This window comes from Perognathus longimembris, chromosome 26 (assembly GCF_023159225.1).
Source record: "Perognathus longimembris pacificus isolate PPM17 chromosome 26, ASM2315922v1, whole genome shotgun sequence".
NCBI lineage: Eukaryota > Metazoa > Chordata > Mammalia > Rodentia > Heteromyidae > Perognathus > Perognathus longimembris.
This window is the reverse complement of record NC_063186.1, coordinates 3,619,360-3,628,824: the sequence shown is the minus strand read 5'-3', so window position 1 is coordinate 3,628,824 and position 9,465 is coordinate 3,619,360. Positions and strand designations below refer to the sequence as shown.

The 9,465-nt window shown below is 48.0% G+C and overlaps 1 protein-coding gene across 1 annotated transcript; it reads right to left on the bottom strand.

The window, feature by feature from the left end:
• Positions 1-3,952: 3,952 nt before the first annotated feature.
• On the bottom strand, positions 3,953-4,708 carry LOC125342317 (proline-rich protein 23A-like). The gene has a single exon (XM_048334444.1). The coding sequence runs from the start codon at positions 4,706-4,708 to the stop codon at positions 3,953-3,955; it is 756 nt and encodes a 251-aa protein (XP_048190401.1).
• Positions 4,709-9,465: the final 4,757 nt, after the last annotated feature.

The window sequence follows — 9,465 nt, the reverse complement described above, 5'->3', positions numbered from 1 at the left end:
GGCGGGGTCGGGGAGGGAGGACCCAGGGCCGTAGCGGAACCCAGGTCGTAAAGTGTCACGGCCGGCCACGCCCCCTCGAGGCCCCGCCCCAATGACGGAGGCAGGGGGCGGGGCGAACCCGGTCTCTGCGCTGTGATTGGTGGATTTCAGCGTGGGGCGGGGCCCCGGGGGCGGGGCTTTGGGGGCGGGGCTTGGGGAGGGAAGGAGACACCTTTACTTACGGCCAGTGGGAGGCCCCATCCGAGGCGGGATTCCCCAGGTGGGAGACTGTCCTGCCTCAGCCTAGCCGCCGCCGCCATTTCACCGGGCTAGGCGATTCCAGGTTACCCGCCCAGGCCCGCGTTAAGTCACACACGTTCATAGTGCACTCGCGCGTGTGTACCCATGTATGCACAGGCCTGTGGAAGTCAACGCCAGGCGCACATTTCTTTATCCCAGCTCTTTGGTAGTTAGCCAGACTTGGAGTCTCCTGGACAATCCTGCCTGGGTTGGCTTTGAACTGAGATCCCAGCTCTCAGCCTCCTGAGTAGCTAGGATGACAGACATGAGCCACCGTGCCCAGCTGCTTTCCTTCTTTTCTAGCAGGGCGGGAATGCTACACAGGCTTTTGAAGTGTATAAGGAAACCTTGGTAGATGAGACCTTCCATGAGGGTACTCTTTCCATTCTATGAACCCACCATTTGGCTTCAAAGGATATTGGGGAAATTTTGAACAAGTCCCCAATTAGGATTGATATGAGAATGCGTATTAGAAGCAGACATTTTTTTTCTTCTCCTGGAAGAGAAGAGGTAGACTCTATAAAAGGTGGCAATGGCCACCAAGTCTTGGTGGCTTCGGAATGAGGATCGGACAATCTGTACAGCTTAGAGAATCAAAGAGGACACTTCTTCCTGGATCAACCAAACTCGAAGGACAAATAAATGAAATGGGAGAACTCGATCCGGTCTTTTTGATAACCCACAGGAAAGCTTGTCCACATGAATGCTGATTTGATTCCATCTAGGACACTGAACAAACAAAACTGATCATACAACTTGGGTGTTAAACTTTGGATAAATAGACAAGGGATTCAACTCGAGGAAACAGGAAAGTGAGTGGCCTGATTCCATATAAATAACTACACAGATTTCTTACCCGCAAACAATAAATTTCACGAACAGTAACCTAGCAAGGCCTCTAAAGTTGTAAAAGTATATTGGCTTTTTCTTTTAGAATTTAAAACTCAGTCAAAATATAATTTTTGCAGATATGATGGAAAAATTTGCAGATATACAAAAACTAAAATTTAGCATATAAGCCCTGTAGGGAAGACTCCTTAAAATGCGTAGCATAGGCTGAATGAGGTGATGCATGTCTGTAATTCTAGCATTTGGGAGGCTCTGAAGCAGAATTCTGAGTTTAATGTCAGTCATGGCTACATAACAAGACTTTGTTGAAAGAAAGAAAAAAGGAAGGAAGGAAGGAAGAAGGAAGGAAGGAGGGAAGGAAGGAAAGAGGAAAGAAGGAAAGGAAGGGAAAGAGAAGACAATCGTTTACATTTAAAACTATACTATGAGAACAGAACAGAGAAGAATGAACGGAAAATGAGCCCAGAAGTTGGTAAAATGTTTTGGTAAATTTAAATGATAACTATTAAATGTTGAACAGAAAACAAGCATATAAAATGTCAGCTTTATTAATAGTAATTTATTTAATCATGAAAATATAAGACAGACCTGGAAATAATGGAAAACTTAGTATTAGGAGTAACCACATGAACAAAGACAAACAAACTCCTCTCAAACAATAACGAGAAAAAACAACTCAGGGTGGAATTAGAAATGTGGAAAATAATGTGGTATACAGCAGAAGCATAAGGATACTTGGTTGTTACAAGCTCTATCAGTGCAGACTGCCACATGAATTAGTTTGAGAAAACACCACAAAAATAAAACCCCACACATCCCCCAAAAATTCGCAAAAGCTTAACATGTCAGCCTTTCATATTTTGAACTATGAAATTGCTCTGGTCCTTTTTTCCTTCTACTTCTCTCTCAAGTGCTCAGAAGGGCACCCAATATTTAAAACTGGTCTCCTCTGTTCTCTTGCTATTTTTCCTGTGTGTACCCCAGTGGCTTAAGATTTCATGCCAACTTTTGTATCTATACACACAATTTATTAAATTCAATCATTATATTCAACATGCAAAATAATCTCATAACCTTTGTAGTCATCCAAAAACAAAACAGAAATGCAATGTAAATTTCTGTGTGTTTTTTTTTTTCCACCTACTATCAAAAGGAGGAAAAACGAATTTCTTAGTTAAGATACGGGTTATCTGCCAACCCTGGACAGTACCATTTTACTTCATGATAAAACTTAGAAGCATCAACAGAACATATAAGATGGGAAAAGTAAACTACAAAGGTGTTTATCAAAACAGACAAAATTCTCGTTATTTAGAGATATTATTGTCCTTATCAACCAACCAAGAAATACATAGATATGTATTAAAAAATTAAGTAATTTTGTTGGAGATCAGAGTAACAAAAATTATTTCTATACACTAGCAACTATGTACAAAGTAGACTTAGGATCTTATAACTATACATATATCAAACCTCAGAACTAAGAGCTTTTCCAGAACAGAGAAAATATTTTACAATATCCAGGAGTTGGAGAGTTTTTAAAAAAAACAAAACAAAACAAAAATCCTACTACTTAAAAACACAAATTCTTTGCTAAGGTAATTTTAAAAAGTCTATGATCACTGTTTCAAGTTTTTTGTTTTGTAGACACAAACGTGCATAGTTGAAAATTTGCTCGAGTCCCCAAAGGGAACTAGGTTTGTTTTTGCTGGTCCTAGGATCTGCACTCAGGGCCTGGGCACTGTCCCTGAGCTTTTGTGCACAAGGCTAGTACGCTACCATTTGAGTCACAGCTCCACTTCCAGCTTTTTGGCCACCATTGGTGAAAAGAGTCTCACAGACTTTCCTTCCCAGGCTGGCTTTGAACCTCCATTTTCAGCTCTCAGCTTCCTGAGTAGGTAGGATTACAGGCATCAGCCATTGGTGCCTGGTGGGAGCTAAATCCATGGTTAAAAGGTAGCCATAAATTAGCAGAGACTAGGGCCAAAGTCCACTAAATAACAAATGACTATATATATATAAGCCAGTACTGGGGCTTGAATTCAGGGCCTGGACGCTGTCCCTTAGCTTTTTCTGCTCAAGGCTAGCGCTCTACCACTTGAACCACAGCTCCACTTCCAGCTTTTTTTTTTTATGCCAGTCCTCAGGCTTGAACTCAGGGCCTGAGTGCTGTCCCTGAGCTTTTGTGCTCAAGGCTAACACTCTACCACTTGAGCTACAGCTCCTTTTCTGGCTTTTTTTACCCCCTTCTGATTAGTTAGAGCTAAGAGTCTCACAACTTTCTTGCTGGAGCTGGCTTGAACCTTGATCTTTAGATCTCAGCCTGCATAGCTAGGGTTACAGGCGTTAGCCATTGGCTGCTGGCAGAATGATTTTCAATATGGATGCAAAGAGATTCAATGGTAGGGCACTGAAGAAAAAGTGAGTTTGTAAAGCAAAGTGCTAGAGCTGATGTTTGAAGCAAAAACGTGGCGTGGGGGGCTAGAAACTGTCTGAGGATGACTTCTGCAGGAAAAGGCCCTAAACAGCTAACTCAAAGTCTCAAATTTGATATACATACATACATGCACATACATACATACATATATATTTCAAGCAGTGTGTTTTAAGGCTGAGGCATTCTTCCAGATTTCCTAGTCAGCCAGTTAAAAAATGCTGCATTGATACAAAAAAAAAAAACCAACACCACATAGGCAGACAAACTCAGAAACCAAGTAACCAAATCAACTCCCCAAATCCTAACTTTGTAGTTACACCACCATTGGCTTCTAAAAGACCCCCTCCCACCCTCAACCAGACGCTAGCAGGAGGAGTGGAATGGATCTCAGAACAGGCGTCTCCGGGCCTTGCACACGGGGCGGGGAGGGCGCGCAGGGCACGCCGGTAGATTCGGTCGGCTGGTCGGATTTGAACCCGGGCTGGGAGACGGAGGCAGAGGCTGCAGCGGCGAGCCGGGGACCGACCTCAGAAGGTGGAAATCCAGGTTGAAGACGGACTGAGCGTTGTGGCTGCTTGGATCGAGGGTGGGCGCTGCAGAACCAAGTTGTGGGCTGGGGTCTTGAGGCTCAGGGCTGGACCAACTTGGCTCCAGGAAGTCGAGATCGGAGTCCTCGGCGTCTTGGGCATCCTGGGTGTAGGCCTCTTCTTGGCGGGCGACCTCGGGAATGGGCTCGCAGCAGAGGCCCTGCTGGATCACGACGTCTTCGGGGCGCGCGTCCAGCAGCAAGGCGTCCAGGAGCAGGCCGTCGGAGGAGGCCCCGGGCGGGCCCTGGGGCGTGGGGCCCAGGAGGTCCTGGGGGATGAGCACGAGCCGGTGGCCTAGGAGGTCCACGGTGAGGACGGAGGTCGGCGGAGGCTCCAGCACCAGATCGACGTGGCCCAGGGGCACCTGCAGGGCGCAGCCGGCCGCCAGGACCACCACGGAGGTGAGGCCGTCGTGGGCGTCGGCCGGGGCCGCCGTCCCCTTGGAGGGGTCTTCCAGGCTGGGTGGCGGCGCCGGCTGGTCCCGTCGGCTGCGCTTGGCAGGGCTGGGTCCCGCAGGCTCCGGTGCCCACCGGGGTGTGGTGCGGGCGCCCGTCATGTCGGGAGGGAGTGGCGGGCGCGGGGTCTCCGGGTGGTGCGGGCGTGCACCGGGTGACAGGCAGGTGTCAGGTGTGGAGGGGGCCCGGTGGGGCGGGAAGGAGCCGTCGCCTGCTGAGGGGCCTGCGGAGGGGCTTTGGAATCTCTCTCTCGCGCGCGTCCCTCACGCAGCTATGGACGCTCGCGTGCTCTGGAGGCCGATTATGCCGCGAGTGACGTGGGGCGGAGCCCCAGTGTCAAAGCGCCGCGCGAGGCCCCGCCCCCCTCGGCTTTCGTCCAATCAGGGCGCTCCGGCCCCGGCGAGTAGCCGCGCTGCGATTGGTCGCTCCCGGCAGAGGCAATACTTTCCTGAACCTCTAGGGGGCTGAGGAGAACGGGTTGCTCCTGGGGCTGTGCTTCCGGTGGCGGGGGAACGCGTCCTCGTGTCTTCCTCGCGTTCCCTCCGAGGCCAGTCATAATATCGCAAGTCTCGCGAGTGGACAGCCGAGTCGCCCGCCGCCCGCCCGCTGGCCCGGGAGGCCCAGGCGCATGCGCACCTCTCCCCAGGCCGGAAGTGCCTGCGCTTCGTGGTCACTCAGGGCCCAATATGGAGGTGCTGGTAGAAAAGCCTCTCTCGTCCACGAACGCGCCGTCCTTCCGGAGGCTGTGGGGGCGGGAGCGTCGCCCTGGCCTCGTGTGGACATTAGTTTTTCTTTTCTTCTCCTTTTATCTCTTAGCGGTGAGTAGTTGTGCCGAGGTGTGTGGTGTGTGTGTGTGTCTCAGTTCAACATGGCGGCCTGTCCACATCACATGGCGGCCTAGGGCCCGTGTGGCTCCTTCCACGCCCCAGCCGCGTCTCCCTCCGCCCCACCCTTCCCCTTCTCACACACACGTGCGTGCAATGTTAGGCCCGCCCTTCCCCTCCCGCCCTCCTCTTCCCCCCCCCCCCCCCGCCCCGTCAGGTGAGTGGACAGTGGACGATGAACATGGCGCAAGGAAAACGTGACAGCCTGGTCAGAGGCGGGCCCTGGAAGAAGGGGGCCTGGGGTCTCTGTCTGTGTGTCCTGGGGCTTGAACTCAGGGCCTGGGCCTTGCCCCTCAGCTTTTTTATTTTATCTATTTATTTATTTATCTATTTATTTATTTATTTTTTGCCCAAGGCCCATCCATCCCTCTGCCACTTGATCCGCAGCTCCACTTTCTGGCTCTTTGGGTCGTGAATTGGAGATCCCACTTTGATGGACTTTCCTGCCTTGGTTGAGTTGGGTACTGCCATCCTCTCAGATCTCCCGTCTTCCCGAGTAGCTAGGATGAGAGGCGTCTGCCACCAACGTTCAGCTTCATTTTTTTTTTTTTTTATTCAGTAAGGTACTAGAATTCCTAGCCAAGGATAAAGCAGGAGAAGGAAAAGATTCAAATAGGGAAGGGAGGGAGTCAGATCGTCTCGTATTTGCAGGTGATATCCTGTAACGATCATCATAATCCTACCAGAAAGCTTCGAGGTCTCATACGTGCTTTTATGAATTTAGCAGATTCAAAACCAGCGTACAGAATTCAGTAGGTTTTCCATAAACCAATAATGAGCAGGCTGAGAAAGAAATCAGGAAAACAGTTCCATTCTCAATAGCCTCAAAAACAACAAAATACCTGGGTATTAACTTCACCAAGAAGGTGAAAAGGAAACAATGAAAACTATAAAATCCCTTTTGTTGGGTTTAAGTTTTAACATAACTATACATTTTAACCTTGACAGTGATGAAAATTATCATTCTGCTGTACATAGTTTACAAAGTCTTATGAACTTTAACAATAAAATCATTTCAAATCATATGTACATTATGTTCCTTTTGTTTAACAACATCTGTTCCCTCTTTAACTCATTCCTTTCTTCCCATTCCCACCCATGAGTTGGTTAGTTCCCTTTCATCAGTGTCCAATATAGCAGTGGTCCCCTCTGCCATATTATTATTATTTCTATTCTCACACACCTTCCACTCATTCTATGTCCTTTTTTCTTTATTCTGTATATTGGTATCTTGAGACCTGTTTACTTTGTTCTATCTCTTTGCATTTTAATTCTAACACCCGCATATCAGGGAGATCATAAGCCATTTGTCTCTCTGTTCTGGGCTTGTCTCAGCATGACTAAACTATAAAATCTTGATGAAAGAACTAGGAGACACAAGGAGATTGAAATAATTCCCATGCTTTAGAGATAGACAAATGATGTCATAAAAATGGCCATGTTAAATAGAGGGACAAAGGATGAACAAATGCAGCAGTGGTACTTGTTCGACAGTATGTTGAAACTGAACTATGAAACTTGTATGTGCGGACAGGCAGGAAAAAACTGTGAGAGAGTGAGGCAAGGGGTGACATTGTCCAAATAAATGTACTCACTACCTGACTTATGGAACTTAACCCCTCTGTATATCACCTGTATAATAACAAAAAATTTAAAAATGACCAAATTGCCCAAAGCATTGCATGAGTTATTGCATTGAACTCCCAATGGTAGTTTTCACAGAAATGGAAAAATGAGTGCAAAAATTCCTATGGAGGGCTGGGAATATGGCCTAGTGGCCAAGAGTGCTTGCCTCGTATACATGAAGCCCTGGGTTCGATTCCCCAGCACCCCTTACAGAAAACGGCCAGAAGTGGCGCTGTGGCTCAAGTGGTAGAATGCTAGCCTTGAGCAAACAGGCCAGAGACAGTGCTCCTGTCCTGAGTCTAAGGCCCAGGACTGGAAAAAAAAAATTCCTATGGAGGCATATGATATATGCCTTCTTGTCATTCTCCTTCATCTTTCCTTTCTCATAGGAGCCTATGGCCTTGTCTGTGCAAAAGAGACTGATTCTGTGGAGAGATGAAATTACATAGGACCCTGACAGTATGAAAAGAAAATACCTTAAAAACGGGCTTTGTGTAATAGAGCTAATATTCAATCCTGGAATCCCAAGTGTGTGGTCATAAGGAATGAGCTTATTTCAAAGGGCAGAAAGCTGCCTTAGACGGTGATCCGAAGGACTTCTTATCAACCTGAATGCCTTTTCCTGTGCAGAGTGCAGTTACAGGGCCAATACTTCTGAACTCCCTGGGAGAGCTGAGGGCTTCTCTGGTTTCAGGGTAATTCAATTTAAGCCATGCTGTCATAGCATCTGCAGCCTGAAGCTGTTTCCCACCCAGATTTCACAGTTCAGGGTAGACCTGGAGGAGGCAGAGAGAAGAATCATACAGCCCACACCCCTAGTTTTCTCCTTGAGGGGGAGTATTACGGGGGAATGGGAGAAGAGAATTAAGAACATTTAGGGTATGCCAGGTAAGGTACTGGCTGCTTTGTTGTTGTTGTGTCAGTCTTGGGTCTTGAACTCGGCCTAGGCACTGTCCCTGAGCTTTTTTGCTCAAGGCTAGTGCTCTTCCACTTTGAGCCACAGCTCTGCTCCCAGTTTTCTGGAGGTTCATTGGAGATAAGAGTCTCATGGCCTTTCCTGCCTGGGCTGTTTTTGATCTTTGATCTTCAGATCTCAGCTGCCTGGGTAGCTAGGATGACAGACATGAGCCACTGGTGTCCAGTCACTTCTGGCTTTTTGATGGTTAATTGGAGCTAAGAATCTCATGGACTTTCCTGCTCAGAATGGCTTTGAATCTCAGTCCTCAGATTTCAGTCTCCTGAGTAGTGGTGATTACAGGCATGAGCCACCAGCACTCAGCTATTGTTATTTTATTTTGGTGCCAGTAGTGGGGCTTGAACTCAGGACTTAATGCTTTGGGTATGCTTGTTTTGTTGTTTTGCCAGTACTGGGGCTTGGGACTCATGGCCTGGAGCGCTGTCCCTGGCTTTTTTATGCTCAAGCCTAGCACTCTACTTTTTTTTTTTTGCTAGTCCTGGGCCTTGTACTCAGGGCCTGAGCACTGTCCCTGGCTTCTTTTTGCTCAAGGCTGGCACTCTTCCACTTGAGCCACAGCCATTTTCTATATATGTAGTGCTGGGGAATCGAACCCAGGGCTTCATGTATACGAGGCAAGCACTCTTTCCACTAAGCCATATTCCCAGCCCAGCACTCTACCACTTGAGCCACAATGTCACTAAAGCTTTTTCTGTTTATGTGGTGCTGAGGAATCAAACCCAGGGCTTCATGCACGCCAGGCAAGCAGTCTACCACTAAGCCACATTCCCAGCCCAGGACTTAATGCTTTTGCTTAGTTTTCTTTTTTCTTTTTTGCTCAAGGTTGGCACTCTATCACTTGATCCACTCCTCTAATTCCAGCTTTTTGCTAGTTAATTTGAGATGAATCTTTTAAATTTTCTCAGGCTGGCTTTGCAGTGGGATCTTCAGATCTCAAGTTCCTGAGTAGCTAGGATGACAGGTGTGAGCCCCCCTTCCTCCAGCTGCTGGCTGCTTTTTGTATACTCTGGCATTTTCTTCTTAGAGCCTTGTAGTGGGGTATGTGTTTTAGACCCTTTATCCAGAGGTGTCTGCCCCTTGACTGCATGCGCCGTCCCCTCATTGTTCGCTAGCTGTCCCATCTGAGAGCAGAAGACCCTTCACAGGGCTAATTTCTGTGGGGGCCTTTGGGAGGGGCAGAAGGCTAGAATGTGCAAGGTCAGCACACGCGCCCTGACCCCAGACCCAGCAGACGAGAGTTGGACCAGGCTAGCAGAAGAGGGGAAGAGAAGGTACAAGGAAGACAGGGAATTTGAGACGGACAGGAAGCTGGTCATGGTTGCCTGAGCAGAGAGGGAGCAAGGGTGAGGACAGCTGAAGGAGGACTCCCACA